Below are 27,805 nucleotides of genomic sequence, written 5' to 3' on the forward strand. Positions count from 1 at the left end.
ACACAGCTTGGATTTGGCGTTGCTGTGGCTGTGGTGTAGACCAGAGGCTATAGCTCCGATTAGACCCTGGCCTGGGAACCTCCATATGCCGTGGGTGTGTCCCTGAAAAGACTAAAAGCCAAATAAATACATAAAATGAAATAAACGCCAGGAATTGACATTGGGACAGTGCATATATATATTGTTCTATGCCATTTTATCACCTGTGTCCGACTTGTAACCACCACTGTAATCGGGATTCATGAGTCACCCCTACCCCGTCCTCCCCTCCACTCCTTAACCCTGGTAGCCGCTGGATTTTCCCATCTCTCTAACTTTGTCATTTTCCGAATTTGTTTACATAGAGTTACACAGCCTGTGACCTTTTGAGTTTTTCTTTTTTCTTCACTCGGCATAGTGCCCTTGACGTCTATCCAAGTTGCTGTGTCTCTCAGTCAGTCCTGCTAAGCAGTATTCTGTGCTGGGGCTGTACCACAGTCTGTCCAGCCATTCGCCTGTTGAGAGACATTTTGGTTGTGTCTAGTTGTTGAGTGTGACAAGTAAAGCTACCGCGAGCATCTGTGTACAGGTTCTTGTGTGTACGCACGTTTTCATTTCCCTGGGATAAATGCCCAGGAGAGTGATTGTTGGGTTGTGTGCTGAGTGTCTATTTGGTTTTTAAAGGAGCCACCAAGTTGTTTTCCAAAATGGCTCTACCGTTTTATCCTCCCGCCAGCAGTGTGTGAGAGATTCGGTTTCTCCACATCCTCACCAGCACTTGGTATTGTCCTGTTTTTAAAATTTAGCTCTTCTAATAGGTGTGTAGTGCCATCCCACTGTGGTGTTCATTTGCATCTCTCTGCTAGCTAGAACATCTTTTCATGTGTGTATTTACCATCATATATCCTCTTTGGTGACATGTCTCTTCATCTCCTTTGCTCATTTTCTAATGGAATTGCTTTTTTTTTTTTTTTTGGTCTTTTTGTCTTTCCTAGGGCCACTCCCATGGCATATGGAGGTTCCCAGGCTAGGGGTCTAATTGGAGCTGTAGCCACTGGCCTACGTCACAGCCATAGCAACGTGGGATCCAAGCCGAGTCTGTGACCTACACCACAGCTCATGGCAATGATGGATCCTTAACCCACAGAGCAAGGCCAAGGATTGAACCTGCAACCTCATGGTTCCTAGTCGGATTTGTTAACCATTGCGCCACGACGGGAACTCCTTGAATTGCTTTTTTCATGTGGAGTTTTGAAAGGTCTTTATTATGTTCTAAATACCAATCCGTTGTTTTCTCTTTGGTTTGCTCATGTTTTCTCTCAGTCAGTCTGTGGCTTGTCTTTTCATCCTCTTAACAGAGTCCTTTGCAGAGCAAAAGTTAAAAAATTTTGATAAAGCCCAACTTACTGATTTCTTTTCCTCTTTGCTTGTCACATCTAAAATCTCTTCACCAAACTCCAGGTCCTGAAGATTTTTTCTTATATTTTCTTCTAAAATTTTTACAATTTTACATTTTACATTTAAGTTGGTGATCCATTCTGTGCTATTTTTTTTGGTCTTTTTAGGGCCACACCCATGGCATATGGAGGTTCCCAGGCTAGGGGTTGAATCAGAGCTGCAGCTGCCAGCCTACACCACAGCCACAGCCACATCAGATCTGAGCTGCATCTGCGACCTACACCACAGCTCATGGCAGTGCCAGATCCTTAACCCACTGAACAAGGCTGGGGATCGAACCCGCGTCCTCATGGTTATCAGTCAGATTTGTTTCTGCTGAGCCACCACGGGAACTCCTCTGTGCTAATTTTTATATAAGGTGTGAGATTTGGGTCAAGGTTCATTTTTCAGCCTATGGATATTGAATTGCTTCAGCACTATTTGTTGAAAAGGCTGTTCTTTCTCCCTTGATTTGCGTTTGTCCCTCTGCCAAAAAATCAGTTGACTTTACCAGTGTGAGTCTCTTTCTGGGTTCTTTATTCTGTTCTATTGATCTGTGTGTTTTTCCCTCTGCCGGTAGCACACAGTCTGGATTATATCTTCATTATTCCATTACTCGTTACTATTAGCCATATAATGTCTTCTGTTTTTCCCACTTATTATTATTTTTCAGAATTGTCTTAGCCGTTTCAATTCCTTTGACTTTCCATTCAATTTTAGAATAATTTTGTCTTGAGCGACAAAAATCTTGCTGGGATTTCGATAGGAATCTGTTAAACTTTGGTATCAGTCTAAGGACAGTTGACATCTTTACTATGTTATGTTTCCCAGTCCATGAACATGGTGTATTTCTCCATTTATTTAGATCCTATTTTATTTCTTTCACCAGTTATATAGTTTTCCGCATGTAAATTCTGTCCATGTTGTGATGTATCTTAGAACTTCAGTTTGAGTCTTTATATGTGACATTGTATTTTTGATTTTGATTTCCAGGTGTTCATAGTTAGTATATCAAAATACTATTGATTTTTGTACATCAGTCTTCTATTGTGCAAACTCACTTCTGTCCTCAAACTCACTTCTCTCCTTGCTGAAGTCACTTTGGTTCTGGGAGTATTTTTAATAGATGCCTCGGAATTTTCTACGTAGACTGTCATGTCATCTGCAAATAGGGTCCGTTTTCTTGTTCTTTTCAATATGTGTACCTTTTATTTCCTTTGCTTGTATTATTGTGCTGGCTAGGACTTCCAGTGCTGTATTGAAAATAGTGATGAGAGGAGAAACTCTTGCGTTGTTCCTAATCTTAGGCGGGAAGCATTCAGTTTTTCATTAAGTATGATGTTAGCTATAGTTTTTAGGTAGAGGTTCGTTATCAAGTTGAGGAGTTCATCTCTATTAATAGTTTTATGGGAGTTTTTATCATGAATTGGTGTTGAGTTTTTTTCAGGTGCTTTTACTACATCAGTTGATATGATCATGTGATTTTTTTTTTATTGATGTATGGTTGATTTACAATGTTGTGACCACTTCTGCTGTACAGCAAAGTGATTCAGCTACAGATGTACACATCCATTCTTTTTCAGGTTCTTTCCCCATTGTCCTTGAATCAAGTCAGCCGGTAGTCTAAGTACCACCTCTTTGTGACAACTTGTCTTTTCTCTTCCTCTGCTTTTTTTTGTCTTTTTTTTTTTTTTGTTGTTGTTGTTGTTGTTGCTGCTGCTATTTCTTGGGCCGCTCCCGCGGCATATGGAGGTTCCCAGGCTAGGGGTCCAATCGGAGCTGTAGCCACCGGCCTACGCTAGAGCCACAGCAACGCGGGATCCGAGCCGCGTCTGCAACCTACACCACAGCTCACGGCAACGCCGGATCGTTAACCCACTGAGAAGGGCAGGGACCGAACCCGCAACCTCATGGTTCCTAGTCAGATTCGTTAACCACTGCGCCACGATGGGAACTCCTGATCATGTGATTTTTTTTCTTTCCCCTGTTAAGATGGTGAATTACATTGATTACTTTTTGAATATGGAATCCTTCTTGCATCCCTGGAATAAACTCCTCTTGGTCATGATGTGTTATTCTTTTTTATATTGCTGAATTCTATTTGCTGATATTTTATTACAGATTTTACATCTCTATTCATGAAGGACACTGTTTCTAATTTTGGTCTTGCTAGGCTGCCCCTTTTCAAGTCCTTTGGCTGGAGAGAGGAGAATTTTGCCGGGGCTTGGGGGTGCTTTGTATTGTCTGCTCTCATTGGCATTTAGGAAATACATGACGTCAAAAAAACCCAGGGAATTCACGGCTGTTATTTCCCTGGGCACTGAGTTCCCTAGCCAGTTTGCTTTCTTCATTCCACGTTGCAGGGTCATCTTATATTGTTCTATACTTTATGTCTAGGGTTTTAACTGTATTTAGTGGGAGGAATAGAGAGAAGTGTGTCTACTCCATCTTGTCCTGAAGGCAAAAATCCAATCCATATCTTTTTAAAAATAAACTTTGAAGCCTCTTCCCTATTTATGGATTAAAAAAAAAATGACTGTTAAGCTTGTTGGGGAAGGAGTATGTCTTCTAGAGCTGAGCAGAGTGTATATTCTCAGTGAACGTTCATCACATCTCCACAGTGATCACATTCTAGTTCAACTGCTGTGGCCCAGAACCCATCTCCCAGGGATTACAGATGTGTGTGTTTCTCCAGGGGAACTTAGATTGCCCTTTTGCTCTGAGCATTCAATATTTCTTGCTGTGGGATATAAGATTGTAGATTATACAACCACACTGACAGTTTTTTTTTTTTTTCACACTGACAGTTTTGAGGGGGAAAGAGGGTGCTGAGAAAAATGAGAGCCAGACAATCAGTGTACACAGAGACTGTGATGGGGCAAGTGGGACATACGGTCACCTTAGTTATACCTGTTCTGTGAATTTACTGTTGAGTTAATTTGGGATTATTGGTATTAAAACCTTTCGGTGTTTTTCTCAAGTGCCACAGTAGTGTGTTGGTGTATGCACGTGCATGCATGCACTCACACACATACACACTCAGGCATTCACGCCTAGTGATGAAGAAATAAAAGAGAGGTATGTAGGCTGGCAAAGTGATTGTCGAATTTTGTACTCTTCTTTTAGACTTGTCCACAGGGGCCACCTGCAGGTCTTTTAAACACCACTGATGGTTGCATGAAAAGGGCATTCCAGTTAGTGTCATTTGTCAGGAAGACATACTTATTAAAGTGTCTTTGGATAAATGGAACAAAACATGTTCGAAAAGGCCCAATTCACAGCTCCAAGTTACAAAATGGAAATTACTTCAGGTGTAAACAGTTCACCCCGACAAATTTGTTTCATTTGGTGTGTGCTTGCCTGCCTGCCTATGTGAAGATACGGTTTTATTTTTGGAACCCTGTGATATTAGCTCCTTGTTGGTTAAGAACTTCTCCTGAATCAGAGGGCTCTGACCCGCAAGGGTCCAGACCTCTTGAGTTCTGTTTCACTGAACTGTTTGTACTTTTTTGTAGACAGTCATCCAAACAGAAGAAGGCTATTCAAACTGCTATCCGCAAAAATAAGGAGGCAAATGCAGTGCTGGCCCGGCTGAACAGTGAACTCCAGCAGCAGCTCAAGGTAAGGACCTTCTTGAATTTGTATTACTAGACTTTTCATTGGGTTGTTTTGTTTTGACAAACATTGGCTGAGCATCTGGTTCCATTCCTATTGGTAAGACTCGCCTCTTTGTCCTCAAAGTCCTGTTTTTTTTTTTCCTTTCTTTTTTTGGTCTTTTTTTGTCTTTTTAGGGCCACACCCGAGGTGTATGGCGGTTCCCAGGCTAGGGGTCCAAACGGAGCTATAGCCACCACCCTACGCCACAGCCACAGCCATGCCAGATCTGAGCTGTGTCTGCGACCTACACCACAGCTCACAGCAATGCCAGATCCTTAACCCACTGAGCAAGGCCAGGGATTGAACCTGCAACCTCATGGTTCCTAGTTGGATTCGTTAACCACTGAGCCACAACGGGAACTCCCTCAAAGTCGCTTTGGAAGGCAGAGAGTGCCATATTTAAATTTCATGGGTTGGTTCTTATATCCTTAGAGGAAGACTAGTAGCTTTAATATGTAGAGTGCATGTTATATGCTAGTTAAAAAGACAAGAGAATCTATTACAAAGGCCCTTTGAAGCATTCTTTATTGTCCAGAGCTCCTGGGTAAACCTTTAATTTGTTTAGCTCCTCCGTGAATGATGCTCTACTGATTTCAGTGGAAGAGCATGGCCCTGATCCTATCAAAGACTCACCCCATCCCCTGGTACCTTGGAAATGGTTCCATGTCACCTTCTCAAGGACATCACCCTGTCTTATTGCCTCTTTCTCTTCCCCATTAATCTCCCCTGTATTCGTTTCCCAGAGCTGCCCTAGCAAACTACTGCAAACTCAGTGGCTTTAAATAACAGCAGTTCATTCTCTCCCAGCTCTGGAGACTGGGATTCCGAATCAGGGCTTCAGCAGAGCCTGTTGTCTCTCCGAAGGCTCTAGGGGGCAATTCTTCCTCGTTTCTGGTGGCTGCTGGCAGTCCTTGACATTCCTTGCGTTGTAGATGCATCACTCAGATTTCTGCCTCCGCCGTCATGTGGCGTTTTCTCTGTGTCCCTGTCCAAGTTCCTCTTCTTCTTGTGCGCTCTTCCTGTAAGATTACCGGTCATTGGACTAGGGCTCATCTTAATCTCTCACAGTCTCATTTTTAACTGGATTATATCTGCAGAGCCCTCGTTTCCATGTAGAGTCACATTTATAGGGGGTGGTGGGGGGTTAGGAGTTAAACATATCTTTTCGGGGCACCCACGCCATGGCCCGATTCTCCAGTGGAAGGATCGCCGCCGTCCGCAGGTAAACCCGCGCTGGTGCTGAGCGTCATCTGGAGCCCACATCCTCCTTCAGCGGCGCTGGTCTCCTTCCCAGCCGAGGTTCTCACGAGTTGCTGCCTTCACTGCGTGTCCTTCCTCACCAGCCGTTGTGTCCCCCCACTTCCCTGAGCCTCACCCTCCGCTCACCCTGCACTTACAGCCCAGTTCCCCGGGCCTGTGTTAATATGACTGCGATTTTCAGAAACTTCTACGCCATTGACCAGTGCCTTGCCCTCCTCTGAACCCTCGTCTCTAACCGGCTCTTGGGGTGCCACGCTTTCCTTGCTGTCCTTCTGTCTCATTGGCGGCTCCTCTTTACCGCTCTCTGCCCACTCTGCCTTTTTTATTTTCTCTAATATACTCCCCGCATTTGCCCTAATAGTTGTTGTGAACATTTTCAAGCATCCAAGAAAGTGAAAGAATCATACAGCGAGTATTTTCATAGCCACCATGTGGGTTCTGCCGGTCACATCTTGCTGTACGTGTTTTATTACCCAGCTGTCTGTTTTCTCGGTTCCTCTTATTCGTAACATGTTTTCAAGTACCTTGCAGACATCTATATCCATCCCCGAAATATTTTAACATGCGTATCATTAACTAGAGTCAGTATTTTCTCGGGTTTGTCTCATGGTGTAAGTTTTTTACACCGGGTATGAACAAATCTTAAGGGTACGTTTGCTGACTTTGTCACAAATGTATGCTTAGGGATCCCCAACCCTTATCAAGATACAGGACGTTACCATCTCCCTGGAAAGTTCCCTCCTGCGCCTTCCCAGTTAATTTCTGTCCCACTCGCACAGAGGTAAGCATTATTCTAAACTTTTTATGCCATAAACTTTTTTTGCCTATTTTGTAACTTTTATGTAAATGTGTCCTCTAACGTGTGCTTTGGTGTAAAGTGTCTTTCACTTGGTACAGTGTTTTTGAGATTCATGTACGTTGTTGTGTGTCTCTGCGATCTGTTCCTTATTGTTCAGTGGAATTCCATGGAGTGAATATGCTGCAATCTGCTTATCAATTCCCCTATGAATGGGCACCTGAGATGTTTCCAGTTTTTGGCTATTTGGAATAAAACCTCATTTTTGAGTAAGTCTTTGTGTGGAAATATGTTCTCGTTTCTTGGGGATAAATTCCTCGGATTAGGATCAGTAGGTAATACGGTGAGCGTGTGTGGTTGCTTTTATCAGAACCTGCTAGAGCTTTTCCCAAAGTGGCTGTAGCGTTTAGTTCGGCCCCCATCACTGAGCGAGAGCTCTGGTTGGGCTCCGTCCCTGTCTGCACTTGGTGTGATTCCTTTCATTCGTAGCCAGTCCTGTGGTGATGTAGTTTTATCTTGCATCCCCTTGGCACTTTTCTGTGTGATGATTTTCTTTTCATGTATTTTATTTTATGAAGTGTCTTTTCCAAATATGTGGCCATTTGCAAATCGCTTTCAGTCTTTTTTTGTGGCGTCGTAGGTAGATGCTTTTTCTCTTGTCTTGGTTACCAGCCCTTTGTTGAGATTTATATTTTAGGAATATTTTCTTCCCATCTTTGTTTTGCCTATTAACTTTCTTAACTGTATCTTTTCAAGAACAGAAGTTTTAAACTTTGATAGTCTGATTTATCATTTTTTCTCTTATGTTTATTACTTTCTTCCTATATAAGAAAACTTTGCTTACATCTAAATATGAAGATATTCTCTTATGTTTTCGTCTAAAGGTTTTATTGTTATAACTTTTACATTTAGGCCCATGATACATTTTTTTTGGTCTTTTTTTAGGGCCGTACCAGTCACATATGGGGGTTCCCAGGCTAGGGGTCCAATCGGAGCTGTAGCCGCCAGCCTACACCACAGCCACAGCAATGCCAGATCTGAGCCGAATCTGCGACCTACATCACAGCTCATGGCAACGCCAGATCCTTAACCCACTGAGCGAGCCCAGGGATCAAACCCGCATCCTCATGGATACTAGTTGGGTTTGTTAACCAGAGCCACGACGGGAACTCCCATTTGGGTTTTTTAACAGTACTTAATTGAGATGTGATCGTACATACCTCAGTAAAGCTGTACATATTTAACGTCTGCAACATGATGAGTTTGGAGATAATTACACATCCATGAAGCCATCGTAGTTTATGCCACAAAATTGCCTATCACCTCTAAAAATCTCCTGTTGCCCTTTTTCTTCTTCTTACTAAAAGTTGAAGTATAGTCGCTGTATGATGTTATATAAGTTACAGCTTTACAATACACGGATTCCCAATTTTTAAAGGTTATATTCCACTTTATAGTTGTTATAAAATCTTAGCTATAGTCCCTGTGTTGTATAGTATATCCTTGTAGCTTATTTTATACCTAATAATTTGTACCTCTTAATCCCCTCCCCTGCCCTCCCCCTTGCCTCTCTCCAGTGGTAACCAGTAGTTTCTTCTCTGTATCTGTGAGTCTGCTTCTTTTTTTGTTATATTCACTAGTTTGTTGAATTTCTTTTTATATTCCATGTATAAGTGGTATCATGTAGTGCTTGTCTTTCTCTGTCTGACTGATTTCACTTCCAAGTCCATCCATGTTGCTCAGGTGGCAAAATTTCATTATTTTTTATCGCCTCGTATAATTATCATTTCTACTATGTGGAGAGAACATTTAAGATTTACTTTCTTAGAAGCTTTAAGTATATAGTACAGTATTGTGAACTATAGTCACTGTGCTATACATTAAATCCCCAGAGTTTATCTTATGACTGGAAGTTTGTACCTTTGCCCAACATCTCCCCATTTCTTGTACCCTCCCAGCCCCCGGCAAGCACCATTCTACTCTTTTTTTTTTTTTTTTTTTTTGGTTTTTAGGGCCGCATCCACAGCATATGGAGTTTCCCAGGCCAGGGGTCTAATCAGAGCTGTTGCTGCCAGCCTACACCACAGCCACAGCAATACCAGATCCGAGCCACGTCCAGGACCTACACCACAGCTCACGGCAACACCGGATCCTTTACCCACTGAGCAAGGCCAGGGATCGAACCCGCAACCTTATGGTTCCTAGTTGGATTCGTTTCTGCTGCGCCATGATAGGAACTCCCATTCTACTCTTTTTATATAAATTTGGTTTTTTTACTTTGTACATATTAAGTAATATCATATGGTATTTGCCTTTCTCTGTCTGACTTATTTCACTTGGCATAATGTCCACAAGATCCATCCGTGTCACAAATGTCAGAATTTTCTTGTTTCTTATAGCTGAATAATATTCTGTTGCATGTATGTACCATGTCTTGTTTATTCATTCATTTGTAGACAGACACTTAAGTTGTTTCCATATTTTGGCTATTGTACCAATGCTGCAGTGAACATAGAAGTGCACATACCTTTTTTTTTTTTTTTTTGTCTCTTGTCTTGTTGTTGTTGTTGTTGCTATTTCTTGGGCCGCTCCCACGGTATATGGAGGTTCCCAGGCTAGGGGTTGAATCGGAGCTGTAGCCACCGGCCTACACCAGGGCCACAGCAACGCGGGATCCAAGCTGCGTCTGCAATCTACACCACAGCTCACGGCAACGCCGGATCGTTAACCCACTGAGCAAGGGCAGGGACCGAACCCGCAACCTCATGGTTCCTAGTCGGATTCGTTAACCACTGCGCCACGACGGGGGGAACTCCCAGCACATACCTTTTTGAGATCCTGATTTCATTTCCTTTGGATACCCAGAAGTGGGATTACTAGATCATATGATGGTTCTGTTTTTCATTTTGAGAAACCTCCATTCTGTGGCTGCATCAGTCTCCATTCCAACCCATTATACAGGGGTTCCCTTTCCTCCACATTCTTGCCAACACTTATCTCTTATCTTTTTGATGATAGCCATTCTAATAGGTATGAGGTGATAGCTCATTGTGGTTTCGATTTGCATTTCTGTGGTATTTTGTGATGTTGACCGTGTTTTCATGTAGTTGTTGGCCGTTTGTTTTAGACTGTTGTGTTTCCATTTTCATTTGTTTCAAGATTTTTTTTCTTTTTATGGCCACACCTGTGGCATATGAAAGTTCCCAGGCTAAGGGTTGAATTGAAGCTGCAGCTGCAGGCCTATGGCACAGCCACAGCAACACTCGATCCGAGCCACATCTGTAACATGTTGCATTGAGGCAATGCTGGATCCTTAAACCACTGAGCAAGGCCAGGGTTACTATCCTTAGCTGCATCCTCATGGACACTATGTTAGGTTCTTAACCCCCTGAGTGACAATGGAAACTCCTGTTTCAGGATTTTTTTATATTTCTTTTTTTGATTTCTTCTTTGACCCATTGGTTGTTCAGGAGTGTTTTGTTTAATTTATACGTATTTGTGAATTTTCTAATTATCCTCCTATTACTGATTTCTAGTTTAATAACTTTGTGGTTGGAAAAAGTACTTGGTATGATTTCAGTCTTCTTAAATCTGCTAAGATTTGTCTTGTGACCTATCATGTGATATATCCTGGAGAATAGTCCATGTGTGCTTGAGAAGAATGAGTATTCTGCTGCTGTTGGATGGAATGTTCTACATATGTCTGTTAAGGCCATTTGGTCTAAAGTATAGTTTAAGTCCAAGATTTCCTTATGGATTTTCTGTCTGGATGATATACCCATTGTTGAAAGTGAGGTATTGAAGTCCCCTACTATTATTATATTGCTCTCAGTTTCTTCCTTCAGATCTTTTCATATTTGCCTGATATGTTTAGGTGCTCCAATGTTGGGTGCATATATATTTATGATTGTTATATTTTCTTCATGAATTGACCCCTATAACATTATATAATGACATCTTTGTCTCTTTACAGTTTTGGCTTAAAGTCTATTTTGCCTGATAAAAGAACAGCTACCCCTGTTATCTTTCGGTATCTACTTGCATGAAATATCTTTTTCATCTCTTCATTCTTTCCTATGTGTGACTGTAAAACTGAAGTAAGATTCTGGTAGGCAGCATGTAGTTTGGTCTTTTTTTTTTTTTTTTAATCCATCTAGCTGCTCTATGCCTTTGGATTGGAGAATTTAATTCACTTACATTTAAAGTAAATATCAAGTTCTCTGGCGGCCTACCAGATTAAGAATCTGGCATTGTCACTGCTGTGGCTCAGGTCACTGCTGTGGCATGGGTTTGATCCCTGGCCCAGGAACTTCCACGTGCCATGGGTGTGGCAAAAAAAAAATATGGATAGGTAAGCATTTACTAATACTATCTTTCTATTTTCTGGCTGTTTTGTAGTTCCATTCTTCCTTTCTTCCTCTCATACTGCCTGCCTTTGTGAATTGATGATTTTCCGTAATGGTATGCTTCAGCCATCTTCTCTTTATCTTTTGTGAATCTGCTGTAGGTTTTTGTTTTTGCTTTCTGGTTATCATTAGGCTTACATAAAACATCTTATAGATATAACAGTCTGTTATTTGCAGGTAACAGCTTGGATTGTGTATAAAAACTACCTTTTTACTCCCCCTTTTTTGTTCTTGATGTCATAATTTACTTCTGTTTATATTGTGTATTCATTAATGATTTATTGTAGATAGTTATTTTTATACTATTATCCTTTAATCTTTATACTAGATTTAAGTGGTTAACATACCATCATATTATGGTATTAGAGCAGTCTGAGTTTGGCTATATACTTACATTTACCCCAGTATATTGTATCTTTTCATGTTTCTAGTTAGTATCCTTTCATTTCACCTTCTAAATTTCTAAATTTCTTGTAAGGCAGGTCTAGTGATGGTGAACTCCCTCACCTTTTTATATATCTGGGAAAACCTTTATCTCTCCATTTCTGAATGATAACTTTGCCAAATAGAGCATTAACGGTTGGTGGGGTTTTTTGTTTTGTTTTGTTTTTTATTTATAACACTTTGGATTATCATCCCATTCTCTCTAAAGGTGCCTGCTGAGAAATCCACACATAGCCTCATTAGAGGTCTCTTTGAAGGTACAAGTTCTCTTTCTTTTGCTGCTTTGAGGATTTTATCTTTGTCTTTGAATTTTGACAAGTTTATTATAGCAAATATTTTATTTTATTTTAGTCTTTTTAGGCCTGCACCCAAGGCATATGGAGGTTCCCAGGCTGAGGGTCAGATCGGAGCTGTAGCTGCTAGCCTACACCACAGCCACAGCAATGCCAGAACTGAGCCACATCTGTGACCTACACCATAGGTCATGGCAACACTGGATCCTTAACACACTGAGCGAGGCCAGGGAATCAAACCTGCATCCTCATGGGTGCTAGTCAGATTTGTTTCTGCTGAGCCACAATGAGACCTCCTATTATAATGAGTCTTAAAGAGGATCTGTTTAAGTGAGATTGTCTCATGATCTGTGAGTTTCATGAGCTTGGATATCCATATCTCTTACCAGATTTGGGAAGTTCTCAGCCATTATTTCTTCAAATAAGTTTTCTGTGCTCTTCCCTGTCTTCAATTTCTGGAACTGTAATAATTCACAAATTATTTCTTTGAAGGCATCCCTTTTTCAATTTTTTTAAATTCTTTTTTCTTTGTTCTTCTCTGACTGGATAGTTTCAAAGTCTCTGTCTTCTCTCTCAGATTCTTTCTTTTGCTTGATCCATTCTGATGTTGATGCTCTCCATTATATTTTTAATATCATTCATTGCATCTTTCAGTTCCAGAATTTTGTTTGGGTCTTTTTTTTATGATTTCCTTGTCTTTGTTGACCTTTTAATTTTGTTCATGTAGTGTGGTTTTCCTGATTTAATTGATTTGTTTTTCTTCGTTTTCTTGTGGCACATTGAGTTTCCTTAAAACAGCCATTTTAAATTCTTTATTGTGTAAATCATAGATCCCCATGTCTTTGGGATTGGTTACTTAGGAGATTATTGGATTCTTTGGTAGTTTGTGTTTCCTTGAAGTTTTGTATTGCTGTCTTCATATTTGAAATAGCAGTCACCTCCTCCAGTCTTTACTAACTGTTTTCAGGAGAGAAATATCTTCCATTAGCCCTCTTAGAGATTCTGAGACTTTCTCAGATCTTCTGTGGATACACCTGCTCAATGTTTCTTGCTCCTTCTTGTGGCAGAATTCTTTTTTTTTTTTTTTTTGCTTTATTTTAGGGTCGCAGGTGTGGCATATGGAATTCCCAGGCTAGGGGGTCAAATTGGAACTGCAGAAACACAGGATCTGAGCCACATCTGCAACCTACACCACAGCTCACGGTAACATGGGACTCTTAACCCACTGTGCGAGGCCAGGGATCGAACCCGCATCTTCATGGATACTAGTTGGGCTCATTACCATTGAGCCATGACGGGAACTTCTGAATTCTTAAGCTTGTATGCCTTTTTCTGATCCTGCAGAACACCAGACCAAATGCTGACAGCCTCCTTTTTGCTTTCCCAAAGGTGGCACTACAGCTCAAATTTGTGGTCTCTTCTGGCCCACAGATTTGGGTCCACAAAGCTTTCTACATGTGCTCACTCATTCTTGCTGCTGTCAGGGAGCTGGCCACAGGGGTGGTGGTGTGTTGTAAGGCCCATGGAGTGCTGAGAATGCCCCATAGCCAGTTGGAGCATCCCCAGGGGCTTGTGAGTGGGCTTCCTGATGGAGTCCCTTAACACATTTAGTAGGATCTGTGTTCCTTTAATACCCTTTGAGAATCCTACCTGCCACTCTTCCAGTCTCTTACCACCCCACAGTCAGAGAGTTCATAATTCAGTACTATGGATGGGGAGAGAGAGAAATGAAGATTTTTGACAGTGTCTCACCCAGCTGGGGAAACCAGATATTTATGCACTCTTCCTTCCCCCATGGGAGAAATTATGGGCCAAGATCTCTCTTAGTCCTAAGCCGTGCTTCCTTGACAGGAAGGGTGATGCAAGTAAAGTCAAACAGTTGCACTTGCCTCCCCCAGGGCATCCAGACATGTGTTTTTTTTTTTTTTTTTCTCTAGCATTGTGCTGAAACTTCTCTACTTGAAACCTGGATTTCCGCAAAGTCTTTTTCATCTATGGGTGATTGTCTAAAACACTAGCATCTCCCAGACTGAAACCAAGAGGGGCTAGAGATGGTTCATGGGCCACTGCTGGGTCCAGAGCTGGAAATGAAGTGTGTGCCTATTATTAAATACATGGCTGGGCAAGACTCCTCTCTTGGTGTACAGTGCTGGATCCCATAGTTCTCAGAAAGGCACTTTGTCTGTGAATGGATGCCAAATTGTTGTTGGCAAGAGAACATGGACAAAGGATGTCTTCTTTAACCATGATGCTGATACTACTCCTGGTAGTTCTATTTTTAATTTTTTTTTTTTTTGGCTTTTTTTAAGGGCTGCACCTACAGCATGTGGAAGTTCCCAGGACAGGGGTCAATTCTGAGATACAGCTGCTGGCCTGTGCCACAGCCATAGCAATGAGGAATCTGAGGCGCATCTGTAACCTGCACCACAGCTCACGGCAACGCCAGATCCTTAACCCACTGAGTGGAGCCAGGGATTAAACCATCATCCTCGTGGATGCTAGTCAGGTTTGTTATTGCTGAGCCACAGCGGGAACTCCTATTTTTAATTTTTTAATGAACTTCCATAGTGTTTTCTTTAGTGGCTGCACCCAGTATCTATGATCCATCCTGAATTAAGTGTTATGTATGCTGTGAGATTAGGTTCAAGGCCCATTTTTTCCCCCATATCAGTATCCCATTAATCTAGCCCCATTTGTAGTTTCTTTTCTTCTTTGGATCACTCTGGTACCTTTGTCAAAAATCTAATGATCATATCAGTGTGGATTTATATATGGGTTCTTATTTCTGTTCTATTAACCTATTTGTTGATCTTTATTCTGCTACCATACAGTCTTGACTTCTCTTGTATGTAGTAAATCTTAAATCAGATAGTATAAATGTCTCAAGATTCTCTGTTTAGATTTTTAAAAATTCCTCTTAGTGTTTCCAAGTGTATAAGTATTATATGTTTTTTGTTAAGTTTATTGCCTTTTTTGGTGACACTATTGTGAATTGAAATTTTTTTTTAGTTTTATTTTCTAATTGAACTTGTGAAAGTCACAGGATACAAGATCATACAGATAGCAATAATATTTCTATGTACAAGCAATGCACAACTGTAACAGAAATTTTAAAAACATTGGCGCGTCCATTGTGGCTCAGCAGTTAACAAACCCAGCTAGCATCCATGAGGACTCGGGTTTGATTGCTGGCCTTGGTCAGTGGGTTAAGGATCTGGCGTTGCTGTGAGCTGTGTTGTAGGTCGCAGACATGGTTCGGATCTTGCATTGCTGTGGCTCTGGTGTAGGCTGGTGGCTACTGCTCTGATTGGACCCCTGGCCTGGGAACCTCCATATGCTGCGGGTGTAGCCCTAGAAAGACAAAAAGGAAAAAAAAATTTTTTTTAATTAAAAAAATAAAAACATTATCATTCACGGTAGCGCACCTCATCTTCCAAACGAAATACTTAAATATAACTTCTTCAGAAAACACAGAATCTATATCCTCTCAGCTACAAAGCACTGCCAAAAGAAATCCAAGAAGACATAAATAAAGGGAGAGACATGTGCTATTTGTGGATTGAAAAGTCAACATAGTAGTGATACTATTTTTCTCCTAAGTGATACACAGATTCGTTGCAACCAATCAAAATCCCAGCAGGATTTTTCGTACCAACTAATGCTGTGATTTATATGTAAAGGCCAAGGAACTAGAATAGCTAAAACAAATTTGAACAAGAAGAACAAAGTTGGAGGAATCACTTTTTCATATCAAGCTTTGGTAATTAAGACCACATGGGATTGCTGAAAGATCAGTGGAGCAGGATAGCGAGTCCTGAAGTAGACCACATTAATAGAGCCATTTGATCTTTGACGAAGGTACAAAATCAATTCATTGAGGGAAGAGTGGTCTTTTCAATAAACTGTTTTTTTACAATTGGTCATCTGTATGTAAAACTGAACCTTGGTCAAAAACCTCACTCCTGATCCAAAGATTAACTTGAAATGGGTCATAGATGCCAGTGTAAAACACAGAGGTGTAAAACTTGTAGAAGAGAGCATGGGAACAAGTTTTTGTGCCCTGGGGTTAGAATAAATGATGCCAAAAGCACAATCCGTGAGAGAAAAAAAAAAAAATCAATAAATTAGACTTACTGTGCCAAAAACACTGTCAAGAGAATTAAGAGACAAGCTACAGACTGGGGGAAAATATTTATAACCCACATATTTGACAGAGGACTTGTGTCCAGATTATATAAAGAACCCTCAAAACTCAGTAATAAGAACTCTCAAAACTCAAACAACTCAACTTAAAAATGGCCAAAGGACTTAAACAGACCCTTCACCAAAGAGGATATAAGGATGGCAAATGAACACGTGAGAAAATATTCAGCATCGTTAGCCATTAGGCAAATGCCAATTGAAACCAAAATCACATACCACGACACACACATTAGAATGGCTAAAATAGAAAATCATGACAACACCAAGTGTTGGCACCTGGAACCCTCATGATTTGGTGGTGAGAAGGCTAAATGGTACCCCACTCCGAAAAATCATTTGAGGTGGTTCCTTAGCAAGTTATATATACACTTACCCCGTGACCCAGCAGTCCCACTCCTGCGTATGTACCTTACTGAAATGAAAACTTAGGTTCACCCAAAATGCAAACATTCATGTGATAGCCAAAACTTGGGGAAAAACTCCTATGTCCTTTGAAGGATGAATAAATAAACTGAATACAATGAAATTGTACTCAGCAGTACAAAGGAGTTATACATACAGCAACTTGAATGAAACTTAAAGGCATTATGCTGGTGAGACAAGCCAGTGGCAAAAGGTTATGTACTGCATGAGTCCTTTTATTTGACATTCTTGAAAAGGCAAAACTATAGCGCTGGAAAACAGACCACTGGTTGTTGAGGGTTTGCAGTCAATGAGTATGACCAGAGAGCTTTCTGGTTGTTGGAACTATAATGTACCCTCTCAGTTGTGCAAATCTAGAAATGTGTTAATATTTATAAAACTGTACACTAAATGAAAAAAAGTCATTCTTACCATATGATAATACAGAATAAAATTATTTTTGAAAATGTCAGAGTTTGTTCTGTTTTATGAATCTTTGTATGTGACCTTGTTCTTGTTTCGCATTTTGCTCTTGGACTGCGCCCCTCCCCTGCCTTTTCCTTTGCTCTGGTGTAGCTCCCTGTCACCCATTGGTCTCTGCACTTAGTAGTCCCTTCTGTTTTGGAAACCCATATTCTAGAGTTCTGGGTGTTTTCTTGATTTTTCTTGATCCTCTCCTCCTTCCATTTCCCCTGTTCCTGATATTTTTAAGACCCTGGACCTGTTAGTTTGATTTTCTAATTTTCTCTTCTATTTTCTTTCTTTTCTTTTCCTTCTTCTTCTTTTTTTTTTTTTTTTTTTTTTGGTGTTTGTCTATATGTGGAGGCATACTTATTTTTAAATTCTGAATTTTCTCTTATTTAAAAATAGAGTTCATTTTTTTTTGGTTCTCTTTCTTTTTGATGGTATCCTATTGTTTCATTGATGTCGTATCTTCTCTCAATGGTAGTTTTTCTTCTTCAATACTTGCTTTTTTATTTTGATGTTTGTGTATCTTTTGTAGTTTTTTAAAATTGTTATTAAAGTATGGTTGATTTGCAATGTTGTGCCAATTTCTGCTGTACAGGATAGTGACCCGGTCATACATATGTATGCATTCTTTTTCTCATACTGTCTTCCATCATGTTCCATCCCAAGAAACTGGCTATAGTTCCCTGTGCTGTATAGTCGGGCTGTGTTGCTTATCCGTTCTCACTAAGTCTTACATTGATATCACAGGGCTCTTGGATTCAGGAGGCCTCTCTCTCTTTCCTGTCTGGGTGAGTGGGCCTGGATTTCAGTGGTGTATTTCTTTAAATTAAATACTTTCTTTCAATATCTGATGGACCTTCTTTCTTATATTTAGGAGGAGGAGGAAAATGCAGATTGGAAGTTTGTAGCATGTTGTGGGCCCATCAGCTTTGAGCTTCATTCTCCCCCCTGTTTGACTGGGCTGTAGAGTTGGGGAACCCCCAAAGACAGTATCATTGGCTCTTTGTTCTTGGTCTGGGGAGTCCTCAGAGAGGAGGCTCTTTCAGTCTCCTAGATGGAGACGTGTTCAGTGGAGGAGAGGGCTGAGGTGCTCAGCATTCAGGGTATTCATTCAGTCTCCCCTCTTTCCAGTCCAGTTTCTTGTCCTTACCTGTGTCTGTGTATTGCTGATCCAGAAGTGCTCTGTTTTCCCTTTCCAAGCAGTACATCTGCAGTGTTCTCTGCCCTGGTGGCCGCAAGGATCTGGGGGTCTAATTGCTTCTGAGGCAGACTTTCAGCCACGACTCATTTAAGCCAGTCCTCCTCCCCTCTTTCACTCCCACTTTCATAGTTTTTTGGTGCTGCCAGTTTGAGTCTTTCAGAGATTCTTCTATATAAAATCGGATTAGTTCTTGTTTTATCCCCATGATTAGCTTGCAGTTCACTTTTTTGGATCTGTTTAAGTAAAGAGTTCTAGATCTAGTGAACAGAAGTCTGAAAAATCATCAAACAGAGCTCTAGTCATAGCCTCTCAGTCAATTCCCAGTCTAAGTTTACAGATACAGAACCCTTGAACAAAGGGGTATCTGGGTCACCTTTGGAAAGGACCCCGCTGTGCAGCCCCACATTACATTGTTAATCCTCCTCCCAGCCTTTCCCAAGGGCCCTGTGCCCATTTACCAGGGTGCCTGTGCACCGGGGAAAGGGGATTCGTCAGATTTCCCCAGGGGATTACTGGACACAGGCTCCGAACTGGCACTAATTCCAGGAGACCCAAAACATCCCTGTGATCTACCAGGTAGAGAAGGAGCTTAGGGAGATCAGTGATCGGTGGAGTTTTAGCTCAGATCCATCTCACAGTGGGTCCAGTTTATCCCCAGATCCATCTCGTGGTTATTTCTCCAGTTCCGTAATGCATAATTGGAAGAGGTGTCCTCAGCAACTGGTAGAATCCCCACGTTTATTTTTCTTGGATTCGCTAAATCATTCACCATTCAGCAGTTGGCCTTCCAGCTTACCAACTTTATTGCTATCACCGCTTCCCTTTTTCTCCCCCTGTCCTTGTGTGTCTGTGACCCCCTACCACAACTTTTTTTTTATTGTTTTAGTGGAGTTCCAGTAGGGAATGAGTGAGTGCAGTGTCTATGTTCAGTTCCGCCTTTACCTGCAACCTCTGTCTATGTCGTTTTGCCAGACAGTGCTACACAGTCCGGGGGCTTTGAAGACCAAGACTGTGCATAAGACCAACCTGGTGATCATAAGCTTATGTCTCAAGCCCTACGTCTCTTTCGTCTAAGCTCTAGACAGGCTTTTACATCCGCTTTTTCACCTTTCCCCCTAACACGTCTGATATCCATCACAGACACTTAATCCCAACCCTCTCCTTGAAATGCCCATTTCTCAGCCAGTCGTCTTGTTCTCAGGTAATCCCACACTGCCAGCCGCCCACGTGCTCAGTCCAGAATGCCCTTCCTTTTTTCCTACATCATCTTCATCCACATGTCGTCCTAGTTCTAGGTTTAAAACATGTCCAGAATCCATCCATTTCTCTCTCTCTTTATGGCTGCTACCTTGATCTAAACCATTTTCATTTCTCACCTGGGTCCATGCAGTAACCTTCCAAGTGCTTCCTGCTTCTCCTCTTGTCCTGCTGCAGTCGATTGTCTACCTAGCAGTCAGAGTGGAAATGCTGAGTTCTAGATAACGCCTGCCGTTCCTGATTCAAAACGCTCGTTGCTGCGCCCCTGTACTTGGCATCCCTGCCTCTTACTCCATCCACAGGCTCCCTGCCTAACTCTCTGACCTCAGCTCCTGCCAGTCTTCATTACCCCTCCGCTCTGCTCCGGTCACACAGGCTTGTTTTGTTTTGTTTTTAGGGCTGCACCCACGGCACCTGGAGGTTCCCAGGCTAGGGGTCAAATCGGAGCTGCAGCCGCTGGCCTACACCACAGCCACAGCAACGCGGGATCCTTAACCCACTGAGCGAGGCCAGGGATCGGATCTGCAGTCTCCTGGTTCCTACTTGGATTCGTTTCCGCTGTACCACGATGGGAACTGCACACACAGGCCTGTTTGTTCATCGGACACACCGAGCTCGTTCCTTCCTTTGGGGCCTTTGCGGTTGCTGTTTTGTCTCCCCGAATGTCCTTCCCCTGTATCTTCACATGGCTCCCCTGTCACCTCATTCCTGTCTCTGCTCAGGAGCATCAGCTCTGAGTAGCCTTTCCTGACCATCCTCTCGGCCTTTCTCCCAGCTTCCCCATTAGTCTCTGGTACAGCATCTTACTTATTTCCTCTTGAGAGTATCTTATTCTTGAACTTTATGGCCTTTCTCTAGCCATTCGCATATAGGCCCTACGAGGGCATTGGTCTGATCGCTCTTGTCCCTTGCTGGTATCATCGCACCGAGAGTGGAACCTGGCTGTGGTAGATGGAAAGTCAGACTCTTGGCTGGGGAGATAGGAGGGTGGGTGAATAAATGCTCGTTGAGTCTACGCTGACTGTTAACATATAGGTTCTTCTGGCATCTCATAATAGAGCCTTTATACAGATTTCTTTCCCATCTTGACCGATTCCACCTGAGAATGCCTTTCTGTGTCCCCCTCTCTCCCTGCCAATAAATCTGGGTTTTAGGGCTCAAAGTTTGAATTCCCAAACAGCAGACTGTGGATCCTTTTTTCTGCCTTTACCCAAGAAGTCACACTTTAAGCCATATATTGTGCAGGAACCTGGGTGACACTTTGGTGGAAGGATGACCAGTACACGTTCTCATCCCTCGGACCTAATCAAATATGGTGCTGGATTGAAGCAAGAGATTGCAGGAGTTCCCACTGTGGCACAGTGGTAATGAACCCAACTAGGATCCATGAGGATGTGGGTTTGATCCCTGGCCTCGCTCAGTGGGTTAAGGATCTGGCGTTGCCGTGAGCTGTGGTGTAGGTTGCAGACGTGGTTTGGATCCCGCCTTGCTGTGGCTGTGGTGTAGGCCGGGGGCTACAGCTCCCATTCGACCTCTAGCCTGGGAACCTCTATATGCCCCAGGTGCAGGTCTAAAACAAAAAAAAAAGAAGAAGAAGAAGAAAAAGCAGCAGCAAGAGATTGCAATTAGAAATGGAGTTAACAGTGGCTCACCTCTCAGTGTTGAGAGTCTGCTTTTACTTTTCCGCTCCGTCTCAGTCTGTCTTTAACCTCATTCTCTGTCAGCCATTGATCTTGTTAAAAGTGAGGATGAGATTCAGGCGTGGGGTCGAGGGCGTTGGTCGGTCCACTTCATTACATCATCTTCAGAAAGGAGTTGAGAGACTACAAATCGAGAAGCCTCCTGTGTCTGGTCACCAGCTTTGAATACGATGCCTTCTGGTCCACTTGTCCTTGAGGCGTATGGTACTTCAGTGCGTGAGGGTCCAGTCATAAGTGTCTTTTTTTTTTTTTGTCTTTTTGTTGTTGTTGCTATTTCTTGGGCCGCTCCCGCGGCACATGGAGGCTCCCAGGCTAGGGGTCGAATCGGAGCTGTAGCCACCGGCCTACGCCAGAGCCACAGCAACGCAGGATCCGAGCTGCGTCTGCAGCCTACACCACAGCTCACAGCAACGCCGGATCCTCAACCCACTGAGCAAGGGCAGGGACCGAACCCGCAACCTCATGGTTCCTAGTCGGATTCGTTAACCACTGCGCCACGACAGGAACTCCATAAGTGTCTTTTTAATGTTTGATGGAGCAGGGATGAACCTGGGAAATGACCGCTTTCCTCTCTTTGTTTTGTACAACTCAGGAGGTTCATCAAGAACGGATTGCGTTGGAAAACCAACTGGAACAACTTCGTCCAGTCACTGTGTTATGACCCCCACGATGCAAGTCACAGTGGGTGACCTTTCCTGCCAGGATCTTTCCTTTGAATGTTTCGACGCAACTACTCGTCCTCGATGTCTGAGACTGTGTCACACGCTGTGAGCAGCGGCATATACTCCATATCACCTTTTCTCTTGTAGTTCACATGTGCATTTTACTGTGGTGGGAAAAAATACAACTGATTATCACACTTGAAATTGTAATTATTAGTGGAATTTGTCTGCCGTTCTTAAGTACTTCCTCGAGGTGTTAGATGTTGCTCCTTGCCAAAAAACCAGTCTTCTAGCAAATAAAAGCGATTTAGAGCATTATTTATTTAAAGAATGTATGGTACCAAACTCTATTATCCAGTACCTTCGGGATGTTTGTTTTATTTTTGTATGTATATCGTATACAGTAGGTTGGTTTCCTGAATAATTGCAATTCCAGCTGGATAGTCCATGGCATGATGATAATAAAACAGAAACTAGAATAAAACGAAAGCGTTAGATTTAGACTGGCGTTGTGCCCTCCACCACTACTATGCCAAAAATTGCTTCTCTAGTGCCATCTTGATGTTATATCTAGCTATAAATAATACCTGGCTATTGTTTTCTCTTGAATGGCAAAGACTTATTCGGTCTTTACATCTCTCTAAAGTAGCGGTTCTGTTCATAGTCTTATTTAACTTGGCCCAGCGAGGCCATCAACTCACATAACTCAGCCGTTTCGTGTAGGTTTCGGGGCAAGAGCAATCCACCCTCGCCGCCTTTCCCGATCGAATTAAGAAATAGTTGCCAAACCTCTACTTTTATCCTGCATGGGGTAACCTCTCCGGAAATGCATGACCTTGAAAACCACCCCTCCCTTAGGCAGACCTGATGGGACTGTTTGGACCGATGAAGATGTGTTGTCTGAAACCAGGTATTCAGCCTAGGGAAGAAGGGGCCGTGGTCGTTACCAGCAATGCAGCCATCTCTAGTGGTCACTTTTGTCTTTGTTATTTTAACCCGGATTGTGAGTGTATTGGGTATGAAGACATAATGAAAGCAAGCCGATCCTCATGCTGGGTATACAGCTCTTCTGTTCTCTGTGAAGCGTGCCCTTGCAAAGTGATGGGTTGATGTGCAGCCCGGAGGAGCCCAGCCTCTTCGCGCCTCGAGTGTAAGTGGTGAGAAAGGGTCAGTTGCGATCGCAGAAGCCAGTGCTGTCTGGAGGATTGCCCAGCCCGCGCCTCCTGAAAGCTCAAGCTGCGAGTGGGAGTCGGCTGGCCCCCACGGGTGCTGGGGCTCAGCAGCTTTAAGCTCACTTCAAGAGGCCGATGGCCAGAAACGCCGTCTCTTGTGCCTTTTGCTAATTTCCCCGTTCTTAGCACAGAGGGGGCGATGGGCTCAGGTCCTCTCTGAAGTGGTTTAGGGAAGGTTTGCAGCATGTGGGGCTAAGCTTTTGGTTGCAATGGAGTTGACCGCTTTTAGGAAGAGTAGGCGTTTATTTGGTGCTTCCCGTTCCATTGGCAAACTGTGTCACTGGCTCAGCGGCAGAGGAGAAAGGCTCAAACAGATGATGTTTTTCCAAAGAAAAGCAAATTGATCTGTTCTGTGCACATTCAAGGATTTTGAATTGCTTTGATTTTGAAAATCACAAGACTTGAGCTAGCTCTCGACTCACCTTTTCCTTCCCTTTTGGCCGCCTTTTTTGTCCCTGTGGGCGGGATTCAGAGTCCGTTTCAATCCTTTCTAAGGTGACGAATGGGTGAGTGAGCATTTTTTCAGTAACCTCTTTTCTCATGTTCTGAGATCTGGGGGCAGTGGCCTTGTCGCAGATGGTTCGCATCATGTGTGTGTTTTCTTACATTCGGTCCAGGGAAGACTGGCCCGTGCACCCTGTCGCATCATCAGTGCATCTGCACACGCTCCAGAGTGCGCTGCTTATCCATTAAGCAAGCTTATCAGCTAAAGAATGTTAGTCTCTGTTACGTGTTTTCAAAATAGGGACATGCCTTCTTTCCCCCATCAAGCCAAGGCCAGAGTGGACCACATGAGGAGGTTGGGGTTTTGTTTAGCTCGCTTGGTTTTCATTAAAGGAAAAAAAAAAAAAAACTTGCCTTGGACAATCAAAGCCTCATGAGTTGCATAGTCTCACCACTACTTTAGGATGGGCGTCGCTGTAAAGCATACACAGTGCTAGTCCTCTCAGCCTTCTTGACCGGACTTAATAATGACCGCAGTTTCTCAGTTGCCTAGAAGTCGATTAAAAAAAAAATTAAACACATGCACATCCCATTACTATTACCTAACTAGCGCCCATCCTCTATTTCTCTGTTTTCTTAGGATGTATGCTTTTACTTTAGGATTATAACTCCTGATAGTGTTGCTGGGAGCCTTTAATATGCTTGATTGGAAGGCTGGGGTATTGCTATCACCATTATACCTCTTCTTTAAAACTACTCAAAAATAAGACCTGCTCGTTGGGCGGGATTCTGTGGACAGAAGGTCGATGTTGCCTCCATCCCTGGGCGTTTAATAATCGTATTGTCAAGCACTCTTCCACCATGGGAGTCCCGAAGTCCCAAGGACAAAAGCACAGTCGGAGCAGAGAGCCCACTTCACGGGCACCTCCGTGCCTCTGGTATGTGGCATTGTTGCTTTTGCCACCTCCTTAGCCAGCCGACGTGGAGCAAAGCCAAAAGGTAGCTCTCTGCAGTGGAGGGCTGTGTTGTAATCAAGGTAGACACTTGCCTTAGTTGAAAGGATCTGACTGCTTGATAAACATTAGGCGAGTGCTTTGGGTCTGTTTGGCAGAGGAGGCAGCCTAGCTGGAAGCTGTGCCCATTTGCCTCTCATGGCACAAGAGGACGTCAGAGATGAGGGCACTGTTCTCATATCCTGCAGTGGCTGCTGGGGAAACCCAGGCCCTAAGAAACCACAGTTCCTTGCCCAGGAGTCCAGAGAAGGAGGTAGCTGGTGCCAGAGATGGGATTTCATGGATTCCAAGCTGAGTCCCCTTAGCCGCGAGCATTACTGAAAATAGATCAGAAGAATTGTTCTGTTTACCATGTTGAATTTTATTTCCTTAATTAATCAGCCTTAAAATATGAAAACAAGGTTTGATGAGCTTCTGATCTAGATCTTTCCCTTGAATTTGAAGCAAAAACTAAAATCTGAAGGGAAAGAATATGATGGAACTATTTGTTCTTCTGAACACCTCACCTTTCATGATGTAGTAAATTACCCTGAGTTTCTTGGCAGACCTTTTGACCGCTGTTGCTTTGAATGGATTCCATTCCTGTATTCCTTATGGGAGTTTGTTTTTAAAGTAGACTACTGTGTTGGAAATGAACTCAATCTGTAGTAAGGTATAGTTTTCTTCAGTATATCTTGGGTGACTTGGGTTGCAGATATTCAATTTCAGCATCGTTTAGGGTGAGTAATCAAAACCATGAATTTTTCTTTGATTTCCTAGTAATGTGCGAGCTGTCGTAAAGCATTCTTCTCATCTGTGACTTGATTCTAATCTGTTTCTAAATAACGTTTGTCTGTTTCCTAAATGAGCTCTCACAACCATGGTAGATGGTTACTTAGAAGAGCAATAAGCAAATCATCTGAAGATGGATGTTTTTCTTGCAGTTAAGACAGGCATTTGCAAATGCAGTAGCTGGAAAGATCTCAATTTCAGTATAACACCTTAGAGCCAAAAACATTTGTTCAGCGCAAGCTAGAATCACACCTTCTGACAAGCTATCACTAAGGCAATGTGATTTTTAAAACTTTTTTTTTTTTTTTAAATCACAACTATCATAGCAACCAGATCTTCCCATATTACTGACAAGTAGGACTCAGTAGGTTGTGGTTTGAACATTGTGAACACGAACAAAGGGAAATCTCAGTTGAGGGGTCTTTTTTCTCTTCCAGCTAGAGAACACTAGTAACTTTGGTTTCTCTCACTGACTTGTTGACGCTGTTTCAAGTGTACGCTTTTAAAACTGACTTCAAAAGATCACTTGAATTGACACTTTAGTTATGGATGCTTTGTTGTTTTTTGCATGATGACTCCGTGTGGTTCAAGTTTCTAGTAAGAAGGAGGGGTGTGGGCTTGTGGGGTCCCGAGGAGCTGTGTCTTGCTTGCACTTGGGCGCACGCTGAGGGAGACGGCCCAGCACCGCCGACAGGTGCCGGCACATGCTGCGAGTCTTACTGTGTGAGCCCCTTCCCTTTGCTGTTTGCAGTGGAATGCAGCTGGTTAACTGACCCTCTCACAAGCAACCTCAAGAACAACAGACAAGGGGGGCCGGGCACTCCAAGCCGGGGGTGCAGATTCTAAGAGCTGCTTCCCTACCGCAAATAGGCTTTCCGAGGTTGCCTTTACCAAGCCATCCCTGAAACAGCCAGTCTGTGAATGTGAGCGCGACATCCCAGGGCCGCTTCGGGGCTTGTCCAGTGATGTGTTCTACATTGCATAACACACATGTTGGTAAAGGAGGCTTTTCTCAAAAGCTTTACAGGGCTTCAGTCGACAGAACTTGTTCTGGTTACAGAAGCCTTGCTCAGCTCTCAGCCCTTGGGGAGTGCTTATTTTGTGTGTTTTGTGGCGTCTCCTTGCTTGCTCTAAGCTGGGTTCATGCCCATGGCACGGTGGAGAAAGTGCTTTATGGTTCTGAAGACCAGAGGACTTAAGTGAGCTTGCATTGGAATTTGGGGGCTGCCCTGGGGAAACTTCTGGTTCCTTCTCCCGCATAGAGCCCCCTGTAGGACAGCTGGGCTGCGTCCTAAAGCTCCTTCAGGAAGCTGTGTCGGGGAGTGGAACCAGTGATGCGGTGACCCCTTGTACGGAGACGGGATCCACTGAGTTGTGTTGGTTCTGTTGTGTTTTAAGGCAGCTGGGGTGAGGGCTTCTCCTGCAGCTGTCTTGGGCACCGGGTACACCCTTTTCTTTGGCACTGCCATTCTTTTTGTCTCCAGCACAAATCCAGTGTTCAGGTGAGCCACAGGTGGGAAGAGCCATTTTCGTCTTCATAGCTGTGGGCCAGGAGAGAGAATGAGCTGATGGTCTATTTTAACCTTGAAAGTAAAAATGTATATTTTTTCACTACAGGTACATTGAACAGTAAAATGAGTACCAGCAAAGTATATATTTGATGCCTTCTGTCTTTTCATGATAATGTGCTAACAAGTCGTGTTAGTGTTTTACTCAGCCATTCGTTTGCTAAGCATTGGGAACTGTATGTACATTGATCTTAAACCTAAATAAATATGGGGTGTCCTATATTTGGATTGTGACTTGTAAACTCAAGCTAACCTTCCTGCCTCTCTTTCACACTTGTTGGAAAGTCTGTGGAGAACATAGTAGCTTAAGAATCGCCAACGTTGGAAAATGTACATGCTGTGAAACTGGGGTGCTATGTGAACAAATAAATATATGATAACTGAGTCTGGCTCTTACGCACTCTTGGTGTCAGTCCTCCGCTTGTGATCCATATTCAGTCTGGTGCATTGAATGCAAAGGACATGAAAAGGAGTTGGCGGTCTTCCCAATGAAATCAAAGTCTGCACTTGGGTTATTTTTACCTCCTGGTGATCCGAGCTGGGTCCTTAAAACATCCGTACATGGTAAACACTGGGCATTCATGGGGTATTGTGGCAACTCACAGTGCT

At 42.9% G+C, this 27,805-nt stretch overlaps 1 protein-coding gene across 3 annotated transcripts in view; it reads left to right on the forward strand.

The window, feature by feature from the left end:
• Positions 1-27,580, forward strand: part of REPS2 (RALBP1 associated Eps domain containing 2) — a 247,421-nt gene extending 219,841 nt beyond the window's left edge. For all 3 annotated transcript variants that reach the window (XM_047765004.1, XM_047765005.1, XM_047765006.1), the window contains 2 exons: positions 4,932-5,037; positions 22,099-27,580. In XM_047765004.1, the coding sequence (XP_047620960.1) occupies positions 4,932-5,037; positions 22,099-22,167 (175 nt within the window). In that variant the 3' untranslated portion in view covers positions 22,168-27,580. The remainder of the gene's footprint in view (positions 1-4,931; positions 5,038-22,098) is intronic.
• The last annotated feature ends 225 nt before the right edge of the window (positions 27,581-27,805 follow it).

Source organism: Phacochoerus africanus, chromosome X, assembly GCF_016906955.1.
Source record: "Phacochoerus africanus isolate WHEZ1 chromosome X, ROS_Pafr_v1, whole genome shotgun sequence".
NCBI classification, from domain to species: domain Eukaryota; kingdom Metazoa; phylum Chordata; class Mammalia; order Artiodactyla; family Suidae; genus Phacochoerus; species Phacochoerus africanus.